Source organism: Hyla sarda, chromosome 1 (genome assembly GCF_029499605.1).
Source record: "Hyla sarda isolate aHylSar1 chromosome 1, aHylSar1.hap1, whole genome shotgun sequence".
NCBI classification, from domain to species: domain Eukaryota; kingdom Metazoa; phylum Chordata; class Amphibia; order Anura; family Hylidae; genus Hyla; species Hyla sarda.
This window is the reverse complement of record NC_079189.1, coordinates 357,355,216-357,379,008: the sequence shown is the minus strand read 5'-3', so window position 1 is coordinate 357,379,008 and position 23,793 is coordinate 357,355,216. Positions and strand designations below refer to the sequence as shown.

Here is a 23,793-nt window from a genome sequence, read left to right as displayed (position 1 = left end):
CAACAACTTGTGGACAGGTGGTAGATGTGAGCAGGTGTCGGTGAGCTAACCTGCAACTTTTTGCGGGACTTTTTAAAAATGCTGTCAAAAGCAAATTTGTAAGCCAGGCTTACACTTGCGACTTTTTTTTTTTGCTTACAAGCGACTTTCACACTTGATAAATTCCCGACCACTGCTAAGTGAAAACTGCAAATTGCTTAGGTGTTTTTTGCTTACCTACAAAAGTCGCACAAAAAGTTGTGGAGGTGGCAGTATCAGCATGAGGAGACCATATAGCAGCACAATGACAGCCTGGACGTGGTAACATCAGCATGTGAAGACCATAGAGCAGCACAATGAGAGAGCCTGGAGGTGGCAGCATCAGAATGAGGAGAACATATAGCAGCACAATGAGAGAGCCTGGAGGCAGCATCAGCATGAAGAGACCATATGGTGGCACAATGACAGAGCCTGGAGGCAGCAGCATGAGGACCATGCCAACTGAGAGTTGAGTCCCACCGACTGTTGACTGGGGGTATCGGATGTCACTTGGGATGAAGTGGATGACCGAGTGAACCAATCACGGCTGCTGGGTTGCTGGTTGAGACACGACCGCTAGCTGACACAGGGAGCTCAGACCTCTCACTGGGACTCCTGCTGCCACATGCCTCTACTCTGCTGCGACCTCTGCCTGCGCCTGATGAATTTAGGCCTCTGCCACTCCTCTGTGCACGTCCTGGCACTTCTCTATATGACGGGAGTACAATATGCTTCACTACGCTTAAAACAGTATATGTCTAGAACAGCAGCAGGTGTGTACTTTTGCCTGGCCTTTCACAGTATCTAGGCCCTTGACAGATTAACAGGTTCAAAATAGTACACTACTTAGATGTAGGTATGTGGTATGCACTTATGAGGGCAGAAAAAATGTGCTACAGTACTCTTAAATAAGTATTTGTGCACAACACCAGCAGTACACAATAGTGCTGCAGCACACAGTCGCTTTGTACTAAACCCAAAATTGCACTTTCTCTGGACTGCTGGGTATGTATTATACCGTCTGCAGACTCTTATAACCAGCAGACCATTTGTTGTGGAACAAAGACAGAGTTGTGCTAAAAACGTATTCCCCCCTCCTCTCCTAACGTTTCTCCAGCTGAGCCAGCTTGTTCAAACCTATGAGGCAACACACAGCTCTCCTCCCCTCTCTGTAATACAATGCTGTAGAAAGTGGCTAGGAGATTAATGGCTGCAAAAAAAAAATTCTATGAAAACCACACTGCTCTCTGTCCTCCAGAAGGCTGATGTGACTAGGAGGTGAAACGCTGCTGGAAAAAGCTTGTCTGTGTAGTGCACAGCGCTGTTGGTCCCTCTCTATCTCTCTGCAGTGAAATGATGAATAACAAAGTGACTAGCCGAAATGTGGCTGCCGATTATATAGGGCTGTGGCATCAAAGGGATGGCTGGCTGCTGTCAGGCTCCATGTTGCATATGATTCGGGGTCATCCCGCTTACCTTTGTTCCTGCCTTCCCAGGATTCCTTGCCCCATGTCCTCACATGTGAATCCGCCATTTTAGATGCCCTGGAGCCTGGACCGCACTAAATGGAGTTTAATGAAGCGATTCGCACTATAGAATCTCGTCAATATTCGCATTCCATGCAAATCGAATTTTCATGAAATTCGTAACTAATTCGGATTTGTCAGATTTGATCCGCTCATCTCTAGTCACATCATGTCAGAATTTTTTTTACATAAAAAAAAATCAAAAGGTTTCATCCAAACAGAAATGGTACATCTAAAAACTGATATCACAGCGCAAAAAGTGAGTCCTCATACAGCCTTGTAGACAAAACATGGTATCCTTTTAGTCTTATTGACCCACAAAATAAAGAGAACATGTCAGTGCAGCCATAAATTGTACAGCATAAAAATGAAACTCTTCAATACTCAAAATTGCGGTTTTCTTTTCAATTTCCCTTCACAAATTTTTTATTTTTTTTGCCTTACATTTTATGGTCAAATGAGTGATGTATTTACAAAGTACAATTGGTCGCACAAAAAACAAGCCCTCATGGGTATGTGGATGGAAATATAACATAGTTATGGCTGTTGGCGAGAAAAAATACTAAATGCAAAAATAAAATTGTCTTTAAAGCGTACCTGTCAGATCCCCAAAAAAAAAAATTTTTTTTTTTTTTTTTTTTTTTTTTTTTTTAAATATATCACTCGGTACCTAATCCTGACCATGTTCATCTAATTTTTGTGTCTAGTAACTTTATTTTTTTTTTTTTATTGCACTTCTAATTTAGCTCAATAGTCTGAATTCCTCTCCAAAGAAGGGGGCGTGGCCTCACTGTGCAGGTCTCCGCCCCCTTTCTCAGTATGCTGTCTGCTCACATCTCCCCTAGCATTAGCGGAACTACAACTCCCAGCATGTCCTCACTGACAGTAGCGGGACACAAGCTGACAGTAGGAGGATTTTTCTTCCAGCTGTGAGCCCTGCACTCACAGCTGTCAATCAAGGAAGTGTGTCCACAACGAGTGGACACAGCAGGACTAGTATGTGTCCAAGCAGGCAGGGGAGGGCAGTTGTTTGACTGGCTTTTTCTGTATGAAATACTGAAATTTTTCTAATGAAAGCAATTGCAAAACCTACTGTTTTTGCATGCTTTCCAACATATCAAAAGTTTTTGTATCTAACAGTGCCCATTTAAGGCCAAAATGGACTGTGTCCTTAACCCCTTAAGGACGCAGGGTTTTTCCGTTTTTGCATTTTCATTTTTTCCTCCTCACCTTCTAAAAATCCTAACGCTTTCAATTTTGCACATAAAATTCCATATGATGCCATAAGAATGTTGGGGGTCTATCTGTCCCCAACCTCGTCAAATATTATAGAGCGGCTCGTCTTGCTCAATTGTTATTATGTAACGCAGTTTCGGGTGCACCTCGCTGGCTTACTCTGGAAAATACTCTCCTCTCCCCCCATACTTTATGCTCTCTTATGTGGTCATCCAGTCCTATATTTACTTTGATTCCCCCCTCTGCTCTCCTCTCTCGCTACTCGCTGCTCTTGTGGAGATCGGTCCGCTTCAAGACTCCTCTTCAATCTCCTCTGTCCCCAGCCTTAACTATTTTTCATAACCCCCTTTTTGCTCCAGGCCTCAACACGGGTCCATTTCACTGGTGGGTGCGCCACAAACTTACTCGCCTACATAATTTTCTCCTTCGCACCCACCTTATGACCAAGGAGATGTTTATGGCTAGATATACTCCTCCACCTTCTGAATTGTATAGACTTAATCAGATCTTTTCCTTCCTTCTATCTCTTCCCTTCTCCTCTTCGGGGATTTCCCCTACCTCTTTTGAGACACTTGCCATCTACTCACCCTCTCGACCTGGCTCCCTATCTCACATTTACGCTTTGCTTAACAAGCCTCCTCCAGACACTAAGCTGCCTTTCATGACTCAATGGGAAGAGGATCTGGGGGTCTCTATGCCCTTATCTACGTGGCACGATTGTTGTATTCAAATCAGTAAAGGGAGTTGGCAGGTTTCCCTTGTTGAAACCTCCCTGAAGGTCCTACACAGGACTTATTATGTGCCAGCTCGCTTGCACATCATGCACCCTGAGGTGTCCTCAGAATGCTTTAGGGGCTGCCGAGAGACGGGTTCCATGCTCCATATATGGTGGACCTGCCCTCAGGTGGCGAGATTTTGGTCGGACATAGCAAACCTAATTTCCTCGGTCTTACACATTAGACTGTCCCCCTCTCCTGATGTCTGCTTATTGGGACGTAGGCCGCAGGGCATGTCTTTTGCTTCATTTAAGTTAACTAATTTATTCTGCTGGCGGCCAGGATCCATGTGGCGTCTAAATGGCGCTCCAATGTTCTATCTAGCTCTATGGTAGTCTCTAGAGTAAATCAAATATTGCTATCTGAAAAACCTAATGCAATTAGAGCTGACACCAGAGATAACTTTGATAAGGTTTGGGAACCATGGCTGTCTTCTCCCCATGCCCCGGACTTGACATACTACCTATCTTTGTGATGCACTGTATTAATAGGTCTAAAACATTTCACAACACGGATTACTTATCCCCACTGATACTTCCTTTACCCTTCTTCTCCATCACCCACCCTCCTTGCCTTCCCCATCCTTACCTACCCCCCGTCCCTCTCCGGGTCCACTGATCCTGGCCCCAGTTGGTTGGCATTTTTGCCGGTTGTTGTCTACGATGAGACTACATCAGGTTCAAAACTAGTTGTATGTATTTTTATACTGTTTAACTATGATTGCAATGTACTTCTCTGTACCGTTTCCTTGCTTTCAATAAATATATCTTTTGACACTAAAATTCCATATGATGGCTTATTTTTTGCGCCACCAATTCTACTTTGCAGTGACATTAGTCATTTCACCCAAAAATCAAAACGGCGAAATGGAACAAAAATTCATTGTGTGACAAAATTGAAGAAAAAATTTCATTTTGTAACTTTTGAGGGCTTCCGTTTCTACGCAGTTAATATTTCGGTAAAAATAACACCTTATCTTCTGTAGGTCCATACGGTTAAAATGATACCCTACTTATATAGGTTGGATATTGTCGTACTTTGGAAAAAAATCATTACATGCAGAATTTTTTAACCCCTATAACTTTTTTATTTTTCTGCATACGGGCTGGTATGAGGGCTCATTTTTTGCACCATGTTCTGAAGTTTTTATCGGTCTCATTTTTGTATTGATTGGACTTTTTGATCACTTTTTATTCATTTTTTCATGATATAAAAAGTGACCAAAAATACACTATATACTTTGTAATTTTTTTGCGCGCACGCCATTGACCGTGCGATTTAATTAACGATATATTTTTATAGTTGGGACATTTCCGCACTCGGCAATACCACATATGTTTATTTTTATTTACAGTTTTAGTTTTTTTTTATATGGGAAAAGGGGGGTGATTCAAACTTTTATTAGGGAAGGGGTTAAATGACCTTTTGTTAACTTCTTTTTTTTTTTCACTTTTTTTTTTTTGCAGTGTTATAGCTCCCATAGGGACCTATAACACTGCACACACTGATCTCCTATGCTGATCCCTGCAAAGCCATAGCTTTGCACGGATCAGTGAGATAGGGGCCTGATTGCTCAAGCCTGTAGCTCAGGCTTGGAGCAATCAATCGAAGATCGGACGCCGCAGAGACAGGTAAGGAGACCTCCGCCTGTGTCGCAGCTGATCGGAACATCGCGATTTCCCGATCAGCCCGACTGAGCTGCCGGGAACCGTTAACTTTCGCTTTAACAGCGCGCGGCACAACGATCGATGCAGCGCGCTGTTAGCCCAGGGTCCCGGCTATGATTAGCAGCCGGGACCGACCCGGTGTGATGCGGGGTCACAGCGTGACCCCGTTTTAAACACCGGGCGTAGGGCGTACAGGTACGCCCTACGTCCTTAAGGAGTTAAAGGGGTACTCCACTGGAAAACATATATTTTATTTTTTAATTAAGTCAACTGGTGCCAGAAAATGTTACTGATTTGTAAATTACTTCCATTTAAAAATCTTAATCCTTCCAGTACTTATCAGCTGCTGTATGCTCCAGAGAAAGTTATTTTCATTTTGATTTTCCTTTCTGTCTCACCACTGAGCTCTCTGCTGACACCTCTGTCCATGTCAGGAACTGAGCAGGAGAGGTTTGCTATGGGGATTTGCTTCTGCTCTGGACAGTTCCTGACATGGACAGAGGTGTCAGCAGAGAGCACTGTGGTCAGACAGACAAGAAATGAAATTAAAAAATAAAAGAATCTTCTGTGGAGTATTATAGCAGCTAAGTACTGGGAGGATTAAGATTTTTAAATGGAAGTAATTTACAAATCTGTATAACTTTCCGGCACCAGTTGATTTAAAAAAAAAAAAAAAAAAAAAAGTTTCCAGCGAAGTACCCCTGTAAGGGGTTAAACAAGGCACACATTTTGTTGTCTTGATGAAAAACACTTGTAGAGCGCTCTTGGTTTGGGAACACACACTTTTATTATATGTATTGCACAATGACTCTTTTGTTAAAATGAAACGTTCATAATAATTGCACTGTTGTCTTGAAATTAGTGTTTTGTGCAGTTGAAAATTGTCACACAATATCAGATTGATGACATTCTGGACAGGTGTATTTGTATGATTTCATTGTCTCAATTTTACTTTCTATCAAGAACAACATTGTTCTACTGCATCAGATGAGTCGTCTTCAAGTGACATGTTAGTTTAGCTTTCTTAGTTCCAGTGTATGTTACCAATTTGTTACTTTTTTTTCTTTTGCTTTGTAAAATGATCCAATAATTTTTATTGTGTAGTAAAGTTGCATTTCTTATTCTAACAGCAAATCCATGGGGTTTGGGCACAGGACGTTGTTGATGGAACCTGTGTGGCAGTAAACAATAAATACAGATTAATGGCATTTGGATGTGCTAAGTAAGTATCCAGTTTAAGTATAGAAAATTAAAAATCCTTAAAGGGATGCTGTAACTAACCTTGTCCCTTTTAAACTGCAGCTACCAAGCTGTACACTGTATTCCAATCATGTCTGGTTTGTATATGCAAATTACATCTGACCAAAAAAAAATAAAAAAAAATTGTGGCGCAAATTGTATGCAAATAAAGCACCTATAGGTCTCCACTGGTTAATTTTTTTTTTTTAAATCAACTGGTGCCAGAAGGTTAAACAGATGTAAATTACTTCTATTAAAAAATCTTAACCCTTCCAGGAAGCTTCTTTTCTTTTTGAACTTCCTCTGTCTGACCACAGTACTCTCTGCTGACACCTCTGCCCATGTCAGGAACTGTCTGAAAAGAAATTCAAAAAGAAAAGAACTTCCTCTGAAGCATACAGCAGCTGATAAGTACTGGAAGGGTTAAGATTTTTAAATAGAAGTGATTTACAAATTTGTTTAACTTTCTGGCACCAGTTGATAAAAAAAAAAAATTCAGTGTAGTACCCCTTTAAATATGTTACTCACTTTCTCTTCTTTTTTTTTTGCTACTATATACAGTTATTTTTATATTCTGTATTACAATTACTCACATTTTCATTATTCTTTCATGTAGCACTATATGGTGATTATTATAATATTCACACAATTTGCACTTCAATATACCAATGTATTAGGACCCCATATACACTGCATATGATTTTGGGTAATAATGTTTTCACTCACTTTATTTTATAACTGTCATATTAATTACTGTTATTGTATTTTAGTTGTGCCCCACTAAGTATGTAATAGGGATACATGTAATGTCCACCGTTTCAGAGTAATCACACTTGTTCAACAGTTCTGAAAGGTTCTATTAGATTCACTAATATCTTGGTAGCATGGGTTGACCAGATAGGGTTAAACATTTAGGTTTTACTTACAATGATCTTACGCTGTCGCCGATTTCCGCTTGTGTGCGGGGCCCTCTTCCTGGCATCCGTGACCTGTGTATGTCATCCGTGACCTGTGTGCGGGGATGTGATGCGGCGGGGAGTGCATTGCGCATCAGGGTTGGGACCCTGCACATGCGCCGAACTGCGCAAATCGGCACGAAATTTAGTATATATAAGGAGGCATAGCAGACATTAAGATAGCATCCCTTGAGAAAGTCGGGTGACGAAACGTACGTTGGGACGGTGGACACATTACACCACTATGGGTAAGTGAGGAACCAACTTATGTCTTTATATAATTCAGATTGCAGTACACTCATTGGCTACAAAACGGCTAGCCCACGATAGATCATGAGGTAGTAGATATCACTTGCTTGCATTTACTGCAATCCATATAGAACCTTTCAGCACTGTTTCCTCCCTATCATGTATCTTGTCAGCTATTGAGACCCATAACTGACATCTGTCTCACCTACATACCAGGGTAGATCCTGATCACATCATTCACATCAACTTCATTGTTATGTCATTTTGTTTTAATTGTTGTTAGTCACATATAGTGACAATTTTAATACATTCTAATAAAATGTATACTTGATTGTTCAGTAGCAATTGCTCTTGGTTCTTCTTTTTTTTTTTGTAGTCACTTTCTCTTCTACAGCTTTTTCAGAACAAAGTTTGTCCTAACATAAACTATTGTGTTTATCAGCCCTTCTCTCATCTCCTGAAAGAACTTCTAAGCTGATTTATAACCACATTAATGTTGAGCTTTGATGTGGTCATAAACCAAATAAGAAAAAGGGTCAGGAGACTTGGCCTGTCACAAACACCTTAATGGCGTTTACTGAAAAAAAGGACCTTGCAGGTTGTATCATACGAAGTACAATGCAAGAAATGAGTGTCCATAGCATTTAAAGTGTGTTGCTTTTTACTTAGCCAAGCACTTCCTTCCAGCTCTATCTTGGCTCTGGAATCCCAACCAAGAAAACGTTTTAAATGTTTCTGAGATGTGTCAAAAGTTGTTGGGTTTCTTGTGTGTTTTTTTTAATTGTCACAGTTCCCATTTAAATACAATTATTCTGACTGCTATCTTCTGCCACTAAAGAAAGCTTACTGAAACTTCAAATGATTGAAAATCCATATCCGCCTCATGTCTTGTTATGCCATAAGCAGAATGCAATTAAGGCTCTGTGATGTATTGGTACATTATAGCGATGGTGCAGGAGCAAACTGTACTCACATCATCACAAGCCAGTGCTGGCAGATTCTATGCTTTCGCTGTGATGAGACCATCATACATTTTTGGGGGTGAGCCAGGACTGTGTCCAACTTTGATTTGTCCCTGTCACTTCCAAAATAATAACCCAATATACTTTCACTTCCATAGTGGCTCTGTGCTGGTATACACAGTAGACAACACAACTGGCGCTATGCAGCTTTCTCATAAATTGGAGCTCACTCCTAAGCAGTACCCAGGTAAGATCTTAAAAATTCTCTCTTCATTCTGTGAACCTAATTTTAAAAGGAAACTCATCAGTGTCACCCGCACTAACCTGTTGGTACAGGCAGGTAGTGCGGTTGACACGAATTATACACTTACCTACCCCCGATTTGAAGTCCTGTTCATCTGTTATCATCTTTAATCCTGTGGCAGGTTAGGTGCACGGCAGGAGCATGCTGACATCAAGCCGCAGAGGGGTCCATGTAGAAGCAACAGTGATGTCAGCGTTCTCTTGCGATGCACCAAGCCTGCCGCTGGGTTGAAGGAGATAACAGATAAACGTGACCACAGATTGGGGAGGTAGGTGAGTATTATTATAATTTGTCACCCACACTACCTGTCTGTATTAGCAGGTTAGAGAGGGTGACACTGATGACAAACTCCCTTAAAAGAAAGAAAAATTAGTTTTCTTTTATTAACATTTATATTTTAATGCATATATGACATTTTTATTTTTTGTGGGATCTGACAGGTACGCTTTAAGGAAGATGCCTTACCATACAAGACTAATTATATATTTTATTCTTTGTGGGAACAGTTTGGGGAAGGCCCTATTCTGTTCCAGCATGACTGCCCTATTGCACAAAGCAAAGTCTGTAAAGGCATATTGGGTGTGTTTGATGTGCAAGGACTTGACTGGCCCACACAGATCCCTGACTTAAACCCCATCAAACACTTTTGGGAGGAATTACGACAGATATTTCGAGCCAAATGTGTTTGGAATGTGTGTTAAATTTTTAAAATCCCTTAAAATGATTGACATCTATAGTGGCATATCTGTCAGGAGATATCAGGATTATTGTTGTTATTGCATTATACCTTTTTTATGCTCTATCCTGATCCTCTATACAGTCCTGCAATTTTCTTGTTTTGTCTGACTACATTAGATATCTGGAACAAAACTGGATCAGTGAAGCTAATACGGTGGTCACCTGATAATAGTGTTGTCATGGTGACTTGGGAATGTGGAGGATTTTCCCTGTGGAGTGTATTTGGGGCACATCTGATTTGTACTCTTGGAGGAGACTTTGCGTAAGTAATCACTAATTGCTTCTCACTGCATTGTATTTTACCTGTGTTCATCTCTTACTGTGTATCTATTTGTCCTCAGAAATGCTTGTTAAAGGGGTACTCCAGAATAGAACTTTTTGGCCTCAGTATCACCACTCCAGTTCTCCAGTGCCATCTTGGTTGCCGGTGATTAACTCATCTCAATGCTGATCGGTTAATAGTTGTCCGCAGTGATGTCCCGCCTCGGCCAGTGATATGCTGAGTGGCAATGTGACATATGTATCAGGCCCGGCACCTGGAAGTTATCAGGGCACTGCAGAAGCGGTGGCAGCTAAATTTAGATTGTTGTTTAATATGCTGGCACCCTTGGGATGATGGTTCAGAAAGTTCTATGCTGGAACTCAGCAGTTACAGAAAGGACATATATCTGCTAATACAGTTTGGTATTGTAAAAGATTTAGGAATACTGCATTTTATGTGGAATTGTCATTTGAGTATGCTTTATAGCTTTCCATAAAGGGGCAAGAACACATGTAGGAGCCAGAAACCATCCCTGGTGCCCCATATAAATGCCTCTTTACGTGGGGCTTACTTGTTCTTACACTTCCCTCCTTTCCCAGGTGTAAGAAAGACCAGAGATGAGAATGGGGTCTGTAAATGGGACACGGGGGTGTCTGGTCATGGGTCTGTAAACACGAGAGGGTCAGTCTTGTAAATAGAAGATCTTCTGGTCTGAGGTCTTTCTGGGAATGGTAAATAAGGGAGTGTATAGTCTTTGGTCTGTAAAAAGTGGGGGTCTGGTCATGGGTCTGTAAAGGGGGGGGGGGTCTAATCTGAGGTCTGTATTAATTTTGGAGTGTGCTGAAAGGGGTCCTATGTACTGTTTGTAAACCAAATGCAGCATGTTGGGGTGTGCCTTATATAAAATGTTGGGACATAAAGCAAAACAAAAGTGTGCATGCTGCATTTTGTTTCTGCCTTTAGAATCTCTCTTTTATGTTCCTTCTTTAATTCTTTAAAGTTATCAAATATGTTTTTAAAATTGAATCACTATCATTTTAGTTACAGAGCAGATGGCACAAAGAAAGAAACACTGAAAATCAGCTCAATGGTAATATATTGAGATTTTTTTGACTGTTCTGTTATTTAAAGGAAACCAGTGAGCTATATTTATTGCTAAGTGCTGCAGACAAAGCTGGATATGTGTTAGAGTATGAAAACGGACTGACAAACTGTACCTTTCCTGGGGCTGATGGGGGGTTTCCAAACCTACAAAATCGCATTTCTATTTCTAAGCCAAGTGTCAAGGAGGCAGAGAAGAGCTGTCCAAGTGCCACAACCTGGCATGGCTCACAGCCCCTACTTGACCGACACAGTCTTGTTTGTAAATTAAGGGGCTTGCAGGTAAGGGCAAGTAAGGAAGCATGCCAGCCTCACCTTCTTATCACCAATACTATAATTTTTTTTTTGTGGGATACCTACTTTATTACTGGTTAGTTCATACACACTGAGATGCATATATACTGTATATATGGATATACATACATAAACAGAACTAAATAAATTATGTGTATAGTTAGTTTTGCAAGCTTTTCTACTATATGGGAACAAGAGGTTTGGACCTCTGTCAGGAAAAAACAGACCTCAAAAGAAATTACCTAAATCAGTGCAAATGGTATAACTATATAGATGAAAATAAGTAAGTGAAATGATCGGTTTGATTGTTGCAGAGCTGGGGACCTGAAGGCTACCACCTATGGGCAATTCCATCAGATTGCACTGGACATGTGGCAAGTGACCTAACTGTACCCAAGCAGTCTGGAATACTCCAATTTCAGTTTATTAAGAGTGCTCTTACTGTGAACCCATGTATGGTAAGTGATTTGAGCATCTGTGAGACTTTTCCTGCATGACATGACACCGGATCAGTGTTTTATATTTTGTTTCGAATGAAAATTTGGACAGGGAGGCAAGTAAAAAAAAGAACAACTAAAAAATTGTTTCTTACCTACTAGGGATGTAAGAAAAAATCGATTCTCGCGATAATCGCGATTTTTTTCATTTGCCGATACTGAATCGATTCAAAATATTTTTGAATCGATTCTTTTAGGGATGTGGAATTTTTATCTCCTGACGCCCGGAACAGCATGTCCTGGGCATCAGGAGATAAAAGTTCCACATTTGTGGAGCCGGGCAGGCCGGATCTGACACGGCGTCGCTGTGGGTGTATGGAGCGGGCTCTGACTCGTGCTCGCTCCGTACTATGCGACCCCCGGCTGATTTCAGTAGCCGGGGGCCGCCGCTAATAGCCAGCATGCGGCGATCGCCGCGGCTGGCTATTAAAGGAGTACTCCGGTGCACACTTTTCTCATGTTATCCCGTCCGGGCTGCAAAATAAAAGAAAACGCACTTTATCTTACCTGTCAACAAGCCCCCGGAGCTCCGGTACAGGTGTTTGGTCCCCGGGCTGTATTCTTCTTACTTCCTGTTAGCCCGGCACGTCACACGGAGCTTCAGCCTATCACTGGCCGCAGCGATGTCCCGCCTCTGCTGGTGATAGGCTGAAGCTCCGTGTGACGTGCCGGGCTAACAGAAAGTAAGAAGAGTACAGCCCGGGGACCGAACACCTGTACCGGAGCTCCTGGGGCTCGTTGGCAGGCAAGATAAAAAGTGCGTTTTCTTTTATTTTGCAGCCCGGACGGGATAAAATGAGAAAAGTGAGCACCGGATTACTAGATCGCCGCTGTCAAAGCTGACAGCGGCGTCTATTGGGATCTATGAATGCTCCCAGGTGGGCGATGTATCGGGATATATCGTGATGTATCGTCACCTAGACGGTATCGCGATATATCGGAATATATTGAATCGCCACACTGGTATCGCGATTCGAATCGTATCGCCAAATTCTTGGCGATTCACACCCCTATTACCTACCTTGTTCCCACAGCGCTGTCGGTACAATGGAACTCCGCTGTCTGTGCTTCCTGATTTGGTAATGTAACATCACATGCCCGCTCATCCCATGTGTCTGGCTTCAGCCACTGATTGGCTAAGCGGGTGTGTGATATCATGACACCAAACCACGAAGCACCGGACCTTCCTATCCATATTTAAATTAGAACATTTTGGCCAGACTAACCCTTTAATGATCTGTGTTTCTGTTATTCGTGTTTCAAAGAACTCAATATGCACCCCACAGAAGAAAAACAAAGAATTGCCGGACAATTCCCCCCCCCCGTAGATGGACCAGTAGTTTAAAAACTATTGGTAGCTGGTGGCAGAGTTCTGTTGCCTTGCAGTTCTCCCTCTGGTGCTCTAGTTCCTCCCACACTTTAAAAATAAAGTTATAGATTATTTTGGAATATAGCTTGTGAGCCTCAGTGTGGGCAATGAATAATGTAAATGATGACCATAGCTAAACTGCACATTGCATGGAGCGGTAATATGCAAATCTGAGACCTTTAAATGGGTTTTACTGTCGTTTTAAAGCATTTTAAAATACAACAGTAGCTGCTAAAAATGAACTCTAATAAACAGAAAACTGTATTGCTGTTTTACAGAGCAACCAAGAGCAAGTATTGCTCCAAGGAGAAGATCGCTTGTACTTGAACTGCGGGGATGCAACTCAGACACAGCACGTTAGAAGCTCTTCATCACATCCTGAGCACAAGTCTATACGTGACAGAAGTCAATTCCCTGTAGGAAATATTGATTCTCAGGGCTTAAGCACTTTACTGGGACATAGACACTGGCACGTTGTGCAGGTACTTTGCTTTAGTGAGGATAGGCATAACTTTTCTACTTGTGTGTATATTTGTGTTGCTGACAAATTCTGTACCTGTTCATTTTAAAGTAGAAAAAGATTGTCCAGCACTGTAAGCACGATGCAAGGATGGTTTATTATAAAATCACACAGCATTTTAAAGGGGTTGTACAGAACACCTTTGTTTGTACATGTGACTATATTTAATTTCCTAAGGACATGTCCGACTTCTGTCTGGATTTGGTCATCCTAAATCTAACATAGAACTATCTTTTTTTGTATGTTACTTTTAGTTGTGTCAGTGCTGACCTTCCTCAGTATGCGCATAATAGTGTTCAGACTTGTATCAAGTCTAGAAGAGGAGGGAGTGTTTACAGTTAAAATATGACGGTTTTGTTTAGAAGTTATGGAACTGAAGCCTACAGCATTCCAGCATTGCTGTAAAGTTCTATTCAATGCCTTTAGTGTGAAAAGAGCCTTTCAGCTATATAGTTAACCCGATATGAAATACTGTATATGAAACATTTTACATTGCAGCTGTTTTTTTGTTTGTTTGTTTGTTTTAAAGCACATTGGGGGAGATTTATCATTGCTTTTAGACCATTTTTTTTGTCTATGTTTAGGCGCAGTTCAGACGCAAGCAGCATATTTTGAGACTTTTATGCGTCTTTTGATATAGACAGTTTTACTCTTTTTGCCTACCTGTAGAACTTTTTCTTTTTGACCATGCAGTGGTCAAGTATTATTTTGTGCGCAAAGGTACTTTTTTAGGCGCAAAGCTACACCACCTACCAGTAGCCGTGAGAATAAGTTCTACCTTCCACAATTCAACCTTTAACCTCTTGTGGACGACAGTGTCCCATTCCCCTTCTATGACACATGTTCAGGAGCTGAGCGCGGGTCATAGCTGGGTGGTCCTGGCGGCTATCTCTAATGCCGGACATCACCGATCACGGTGATGCCCGGCATTAACCCCTTAGACACCGCAATCAAATTTGATTGTAGCATCTAAAATGCAATTAAAAATGTCCCGGCAGCTCTGTGAAAGTAAGTAAAAACACCTAACCACCTAACCTGCCAAATTCAGGACCCAGGAAAGTGTCTACTTCCCTCCCTCACAAGTGTCTAGAAAAAGTGTATGTGGTAGAGATTTTCCCACCACAACAGAGCTGCACAAAATTCATCATCCTGCTGCACCTTCTTGATAAATAAGATGCATGCTAGTCAAACCCACCACCCAAATAAACGTGGGAAAATATCTCTACCGTAGACATTCTTTGATAAATCTGGGCCCTTGTGTTCTTTTATTGTATTGTGTCAAGACATTGTCCCAGGCCTGGACTAGTCTAGAAGTGTCTGCTGATATCATTTGTATGGAAAGAATGTTTAAAATGTAACCTTTGAGTTGATTCAAAAGCAAACACATGACGTGTGTTTAGAGTAAGAGGTGGTGATGTTATCTTTGATTGTAATGCCAAAAATGTTTGAAGGTTTGAGGTCTCCAGTTATTATCAGACTTTGTAGATTTGTGGTTACATAGACCAGAGAAATTGTATTGCTAGATTACCTTGAGTTAGTATGTATGTAATATTACATTTCTGAAATAAATGATTTCCAATAGTGGATTTCACTATTAGTAGCAGTTATTGGGCACGTATATATACAGTCGGGCCAGAGTAAATATAGGTAGACTGTTTATGGTTGCTTATAGACTGTAAAAATATAATTCAGACAACTGCACTTAAGCTGTACAGAATCAGAAGTCTACAGAATAGCGGAGTACTAGTTAATAGTTTGGATCCCAAGCATGGGGTAGTCATGGGGTGGGTCCCTTCTTTTTCCAGGAGATGGAGTGGCACCATTCATGCTCCGTCTCCACTCTATTCACTCTCTATTGTAACTAAGTATTTTGGAATGACCCCTCAAAAGTTGTGCAAAGGTATATCCTTTTGCAGGTATATTTCCGATCCTTTGTGATTTGTTTCTTCATTTTAGAATGATCCATGGAATTACCTCTTAGAGATATCAAGGCCAATATTGCTAGTAATGCTTGACACATTTATTCCGTCTTCACACCTCTCATGACTGCTGCATGTCATAAATTATAAATTGGTCTTGGCCTCTCTTATCACTCTTTTGAAGAGCAACCTTTCCACTATAAATAAGTAAACAGAAAAATATCACTTACAGGTGAGAATATAACCTGCTAAGAACTGTGGAAATGTTAACCCATTGATGACATGAACCAAATGTTTGACACTGGTGCTGTGTAGATACCCATGCATGTTCATCATGACTCTTGTAGACACAGGACAATCACTGTGTTTTGCAGCTGACTCTCTAATACGTTGGCTGGAATTAGTGAACTCTGATCTAAGTGTAGTAACTACAGCATTACCTCGTCTATTTGTACCATAGATTTTGTGTATTGAGAAAACTACTTATGAGGCTGTGGGATTATTCAGCCTCCTAAATAGGCTAAAACTATAGGAAGTTTGCAAGTATTCGAAGGGATGGATATGCACAAGTGGCAAAATTGGGACTTAATAATGTCCTTCCTACATAAAAACATCTGGGTCAACACAGACAAAAGTTGGACAGCATTTTGGTAGTCGGCTACAGTCAGAGAGGCGTGGCCTCAGGACCACCATGCCTCTCTCCTGTCATTGTTTGGCCCACTGTGTGATTGACACACAGGTCCTCTGCGTATGTGCCATCCCTTACTAATACAGCACGTAGCGAGATGTGTCTGTAAGCAATCACTCCTGATTCCTTCTGGCTCAGTATGGGTGTAAGGTAATAGAGGCAGGGGGAGTAAGCACTCACACAGCGAGCCAAGCGCTGACAGAGCAGAAAGGTGAAGCGACCCTGGGGCATTGCGGATCCCTGGCCACACCTCTCCAATTGTTGCTGACTGTCTGAAAAAGTGAATTTTAGTGCTCTAAAGGCACAGGAGAAGCAGCCAAAGGTATGGCTAGATTACACATGTACACAGCTCTTACATAGTGGGCATAGTTTTAAGGGGTATTTTCAAATGACTGCTGCGCTTTCATTTTTCAATAACATGTCGTCTTTTCCATAGTATTACAGATGTTTTTTTTCCTTTGTTGTTTTTAGATACACAGTACCTACCTTGAGAGCAATTGGCCAATTAAAGTGAGTACTCTGTTAGTGATGTAGTGATTTCTTGTTTAAAGTTTTTCCTTTTTTTTATGTTAAAAATATTCTTTAACCATTTTGTGCAGTTTTTTTTTTTTTTTAATGGTTTCTCTTTCTATCTCGCTCTCTCTCTTTTTTTTTTTTCTTTTTTTTTTTTTTCTTATAGAAATACTTTTACGAACAACACGGTGCACTGAAATGAGAAATCTGTACTGAAACCCAAAATTTGCATGGCTGAATTAGATTTTTCCCCCCAGCCATTATTTTTGTATAATTGTATTATTAAACTTTTTAAATGGGCGCTGTCAGATCCAAAAACTTTTTATATGTTGTTACTGATGAAAATTAAAGACATTTTGTAATATGGTTGTTAAAAAATGAATATTTAAAGGGGTTCTCCAGTGAAAAACAATTTTTTTTAAACCAACTGGTGCCAGAACGTTAAACAGATTTTGTTTATTACTTCTATCAAAAAATCTTAACCCTTCCACTACTTATCAGCTGCTGTATGCTCCACAGGAAATTCTTTTCTTTTAATATGTATTTTCTGTCTGACCACAGTGCTCTCTGCTGACACCTGTCTGTCTCGGGAACTGTCAAGAGCAGGATAGGTTTGCTATGGGGATTTGCTCCTGCTCTTGACAGTTCTTGAGACAGACAGCGGTGTCAGCAGACAACACTGGGGTCAGGCAGAAAATACATTTAAAAAGAAAATAACTTCATGTGGAGCATACAGCAGCTGATAAGTACTGGAAGGATTACATTTTTAAATAGAGGTCATTTACAAATCTGTTTAACGTTCTGGCACCAGTTGATTTAAAAAAAATACATAATAATTGTTTTTCACTGGAGTACACCTTTTAATAAAGAAAACAGCTCCTGGAAAACCCACCACTAAGGGTCCCGATACCTACTATGACACTAACCAGTCCTGCAGCAGTGTCTGGCTTGTCCATGAGTCATGGAAAAAAAAGGATTCATGGACAAGGCAGCATGAGCAGCACACCAATCACCTCTCTCCACCACAAGGAAGGGACACGCCCCCTTCCCCTGAGAGGATTTTGAACACTGTAAGATAATGAAAAGAGGTATTTTTATAATAAATATAGATTATAGAGGCATAAAAATTAGATGTACATGGCCAGGATTAGGTACTGAGTAACATATTTAAATTTTTTTTGTGGGATCTCACAGGTATGCTTTAATAAAGTTCACACATTTAAATAATACTGCCATCTAATGGATTGAATCAGCTCCTAATTCTTATTAACCAACATTTTTAGCAGCATTCCTAAATTTAGGCAGCATAATCTTAGCTGTAAATGCCGATGGTGCAGGTTGCTGGCTCAGTAAGGATTTCATAATTTTTTGGCAAAATGCAGAAAACATAATTTTCGGCCGAAAAATTTGGACTACCAATATATTGGTGCATCCCCTAGTATATATTAACCATCAGAGAGATCTCTGTATGTATCTTTATAAAGATATATATTAGGGCTGCACAATATATTGCAAAAGCAATCGAATCGTGATTTTTGCTTTTTGCGATATAGTGATACGGCCCCCCCAGGTAAACTTGCGATTATCTGCTCGGGCCGGCTTCCGTGTGCTGCTGCAGGCAGGGGCCAGCCAGAACAGGTAAAAACAAATTTAAATACTAAGTCAGTGTTTCCCAACCAGGGTGCCTCCAGTTTTTGCAAAACTACAACTCCTAGAATGCCCGGACCGGCAAAGGCTGTCTGGGCATGCGGGTAGTAGTAGTTTCACAACATCTGGAGGCACCCTGGTGGAAAACACTGACCTAAGTAAAAGGGCACAGGGAGAAAAATAAAAAAAAACTTTTGCTCACCTACTCCCGGTCCCTGCGGATGCCGTTCGTCTCCGTGCGGTCCGGTGTCTCCTCTTTACCATACAAGCAGTAGGACCTTTCCCTTTTCAGCCAATCACTGGCTGTTGCTGTGTCACATGTCAAGCCAGTGATTGGCTAATGGGGAAAGGTCTTTTTTGGCTGCAAACACACTAGGTTCCCCGGATCTGGTGGGAGATTTGAAAACCGCCCGGGAAACCCAGTGTATTGCTGTACAAAAAGCTACCTACAGGGGGGAGAATGTGACGGAGGGGGGGGATATGGAAAAAAGGAGAGAATAAACCTTTTTGTAATGTAGTTTTAATAATCAATTAAATTTACCACACAAAATATTCTAATTCGGAGCTTAGGCTGCTTTCACACTATAAAATTCATCCGTTAAAAGATCCGTTATAAACGTCCGTTAGAAAAGCTTTAAAAAACGGATGTTAAATGCCCGTTACAAAATAACATTCAAGTATGTGGGATTTTTGGATTTTTCGTTATGACCTGTTATGGCCCATCATGAATAACGGACGTTAATTGTGACGGAAGAAAAAACGGCACATGCACTAATTTTTCTTCAGTCACAAACGGGTAAATTAACGGACGTTATTTTTGACATTGAAGTCTATGGCAAACGGATGAACCTTTGACATCCGTTTGCACCTGGTTTATAATATCCGTTATTACTTCTGAGCATGCTCAGAAGAGGTGACATCAGCAGACTCCTGCAGAGGGACTACAACTACTCCCATCATGGAACAGACTTGTTTCCATGATGAGAGTAGTAGTTCCCTGGCTGCGGGAGGCTACATTATTGTTTGTACTACAACCCCCCACATGGAACAGACTCTGTTCCATGATGGAGGTTGTAGTACAGGGGCAGAGGGATTGATCGCCCCCCCCCCCCCCCCCCCCCCCAGCAGCACATTTATATATGTCCCCCCCCCTGCAGCACATTTTTATGTCCGTCCCCACCGCAGCGCATTTATATATGTTCAATGAAAATGGGTAAGGGTCGGCACTCGAGTCCCTTGGTGGTGCACGTGGAATAAATGGCAATGGTAGAAAAGAAAATCCCGGCACTCACTTTAGTCTTCTGCCAAGTGAAATGTGTTTATTGAAACACGGTGCAAACACAATATTGTGTATATTGTGTTTGCACCGTGTTTCAATAAACACATTTCACTTGGCAGAAGACTAAAGTGAGTGCCGGGATTTTCTTTTCTACCATTTATATATGTTCAACCCCCCGCAGTGCATTTATATATGTCCCCCCCGCAGCGTGTATATATATATATATATATATATATATATATATATATATATATATATATATATATATATATATATATATATATATATATGTATATATAATGTATATATATATTCCCCCCCCTCAGCGCTATCATAAGCCCCTGGCAGCGCTATGAATGAAAAGTATTCTACAGCAGCACATCTGGCCGGCACAATGTGCTTCTGAAAGAATATTTGTCATTCATAGCGCTGCAGCGGCATCTGTATATAGATGCGCTGCAGGGGTCAGACATATATCCATATGTCTGGACCCCACAGCGCTTCTATAATCAAATGCCTTGGCAGTGCTATGAATGAAAAGTATTCTAGAGCAGCACACCGTGCGCTGCTGTAGAATAGTTTTCATTCATAGCGCTGCGCTGGGGGGGCAAGATATATAAATGTCTAGATATATACCCCCCAGCGATTCTATATATTCCCCACCGCAACACTTCTATTTGAAAACCTCGCTGGGAGCCCTGAATGGCTCCTCATTACCGGCCATTCAGGGGTCCCGGCGGGGAATTTAAAAATGAAAGTAATTACATTGTACATCGCAGGGGAATGGAGCATGCCGCCCACTCCCTTGTGTCAGAAGTGAGACCCGGTGCGATCAATCACTCAGCCTCTGTACTACAACCCCCATCATGGAACAGAGTCTGTCCCATGATGGGGGTAGTAGTACAAACACTAATGTAGCCTCCCCAGCCACCGGCAGACTCGCGCAGCAGGGAAATTACTACATCATGGAAACAAGTCTGTACCATGATGGGAGTAGTATTAGTCCCGGCTGTGGGAGTCTGCAGGCAGAGGTGATAAAATGCTCATACAAGAGGGATGTTATAACAGGTCTTAACAGATGAATATTTATTCAGCCGTTAGCACCCATAATTTAATCCGTTATTATACATCCGTTATTAAACATCTGTTTTTTACACAGAAAACGTATGTTTAATAACGAATGAATGCTCATAGTGTGAAAAGAGCCTAACTGATACCAAATCTATGCAGGTTATTTGTCTTGCAACGTAGCCAATACAACATACTTCCCTCTTATTCTTGCTGAGTACGGTGACTCCACACTGGTCCACCCTGCTGGCTTGGTTTGCTTTCTGGCATTACAAGCTTTAAGTACTACCCCAATAACATTTTCTGGCACCCTGCCTCCAAGCCTTGGTGGCAGTCATGATTTCCAGCAACTCTGCTTTTCCTTTTGAACTTGTTTGGTGCTGCTTTCGGCCTGTGATTTTGCTATCCGCATCATTTATCCTTTACATGTGGCAACACCATTTCAATACTATACTATTGAGGGATTAACTATTATATGTCTGGCACACATTTGTGTTCTGTGCCCCAGGATCAATTCCAGGACTTAAAGTGCCTACATAAATTTTTTTGCATGCCCCCCTATTTTGTATTTATTATGACTTTAATGCACATTTGTACCTCCTTCCTCTTCCTATCTGTCTGAGTATTCTGTGTGTTTTACATGTTTTTAATATACTTGTATTTCAATAAAACTTATACTTTTATTTGCTCATTTATTGGTTCATTATGGTCTTTTTGTTGGTGTGCATATATAACAAGTTGCAACGCGTTATATATGGTAGAATCTTAATCCTCAACATCCCTGGGGTCGGAGCTATACTTGCCTATTCCCGTCAGCTGCGCTTTAATAACGCCCTCTCTGCAGAATTGACAGCTGTGTCACCGCTCTGCTTCTTAAGTAAACATAACAGAGCAATGACGCAGGCTGTCAATCACGTGGAGAGGGCGTAATTACAGCGCAGCTGACGGGACTACATAAGTATAGCTCCCCACCAGGGGACTACTTATGGGGTTGAAAGAGAAGACTTACAAACTTTATATCCCAGGAATGTTCCCCCCGGGAATGGTGACATCTGATGATTGGTTCCCTTTTAAACAATTTTTCACTGTGTAGTTTTTTTTTTTCAGTCTCTGCTAGAAGCTACAGTTATTTCACTTTTATGAGCCCTTTTTATTCTGTTTTATAGTATTCTGCCATAGACAAGATTGGACAAAATGTTGCAGTTTCCGGAAAATGTGGATTTGCACACTACTCTTTATTAACCAAGAAATGGAAGCTGTTTGGAAATATCACTCAAGTAAGCTGGAATTCTTACACTAGTGAAATTAAAGGGGTACTCCGGTGCTTAGACATCTTATCCCCTATCCAAAGGATAGGGGATAAGATGCCTGATCGCTGGGGACCCCCGTGATAGCTGTCACGCCCCCTCCCACAGGCTTGCATTGAGGGGCGGAGCGTGAGTCACATGGGGGCGGAGGCGTGACGTCACACGCCGTCGGCCCTGTGGTCGCCGGTAATCAGACCCGGAGCGAACACGCTCCGGGGACTGATTATAAACAGGGTGCCGCGTGCAAGATCACGGGTGTCCCCAGCGGCGGAACTCCCGCGATCAGGCATCTTATCCCCTATCCTTTGGATAGGGGATAAGATGTCTAAGCACCGGAGTACCCCTTTAAAAAGAAACCCTGAATGCTGAATAAAACCCAATGTGTGCTACTTTCACTTTTTATATGCTTTCATGTACACAAGCAAATGGTTCCATTCAGGAGATATAGATATAAAAGAGGTACTCCGCCCCTAGACATCTTATCCCCTATCCAAAGGATAGGGGATAAGATGTCTGATCGCGGAGTTTCCCTGCGGTGGGAACATCTCTACTGCAGCACCCCCTGTCATCTAGTGCACAGAACGAGCTTTGCTCCATGCCTGATGACTGGCGATGCATTTTACTATGTATATTTTATAAGAATCCTGAAATTTCACTGTCCATTCTGGCCACTAGGCCTAAAAACTAAGCTGAGACTGTACAGATAATTTCTTCTTCGCACAGATAAGCAAGTGTACAGTGAAATATGACACTAGTAGAGAGAGAACACCACATTTACAGGAAAGATCAGCATCCCCTCTCCCTTAAATAAGACCTTTGAAAAGATCACAGAGAATGCCCAGTACTATCTCCAATTCATTTAAATGGACTGTTTATTTTAGTCTATGGTCCATAGGTTCTGCTGTAAAACATATTGCTAAATGCTGTTAAAAACAGCTGAGGCAAGGTTGTAGCTCCCAGTAATGCACAAAGAATGAAATGTAAAGGAATTACCATCAGAAAATAGAAAAAGATCAGAAAAAAGAACCTTTCAGTATTTGGTTCTTATTGAGAAAAATAGTTTTTTTTTGACCAACTGTGATCATGAGTTATGGCCTTTTGAAGTGTACAGTAGCACTATCAACTCCTGTCCATCCGCGCCATCTGACTTTCATCTTATAGACTCAGGGTAGGGTCTCATACAGCACATCCGCAGCATATTTGACTGTGCCGCCGGCAGTCACAGAGCGATGGCAGATTGAGCTCCCTGTAGCTCTGTTTCTCCCGGATTTCCCGCCTGCAGTTACGCGCTGACGCACAGAGCTACCAAACCGCAGCAGGGAGCTTGCTCTGCAGTCACTCAGACACTCTCTGCAGCGCATCCTCAGCATTAAATATGCTGCGGATGCACTTTGTGTGACCCTCTCCTTATGCAGTAAAAGAGTTGGGTCTGAGTGACAGGTGGGGAGCGAGGCATGCGCTGACGTGCACTTCAGGAGTGAGACGGGTGGTCTGAACTTTTGACATGTCTGGACAAAATGTCAAAAGTTTAATCAAATGACAGTAACACTTTAAGAAGTCATGTCTCAATCCAGCAAATCCATTTTTACGTGCATTACCAGAGGAATGTTACTGGATTTTATCAGGATTTGAGCGCAGAGTCCATGCCTTATAAAAGT

At 41.5% G+C, this 23,793-nt stretch overlaps 1 protein-coding gene across 3 annotated transcripts in view; it reads left to right on the top strand.

Annotated features, from left to right (window-relative positions):
* RIC1 (RIC1 homolog, RAB6A GEF complex partner 1) overlaps positions 1-23,793 on the top strand; it is a 132,862-nt gene that overhangs the window by 93,701 nt on the left and 15,368 nt on the right. For all 3 annotated transcript variants that reach the window (XM_056522021.1, XM_056522015.1, XM_056522029.1), the window contains 8 exons: positions 6,354-6,445; positions 8,788-8,876; positions 9,789-9,933; positions 10,975-11,023; positions 11,643-11,786; positions 13,473-13,676; positions 16,793-16,831; positions 21,995-22,105. In XM_056522021.1, the coding sequence (XP_056377996.1) occupies positions 6,354-6,445; positions 8,788-8,876; positions 9,789-9,933; positions 10,975-11,023; positions 11,643-11,786; positions 13,473-13,676; positions 16,793-16,831; positions 21,995-22,105 (873 nt within the window). The remainder of the gene's footprint in view (positions 1-6,353; positions 6,446-8,787; positions 8,877-9,788; positions 9,934-10,974; positions 11,024-11,642; positions 11,787-13,472; positions 13,677-16,792; positions 16,832-21,994; positions 22,106-23,793) is intronic.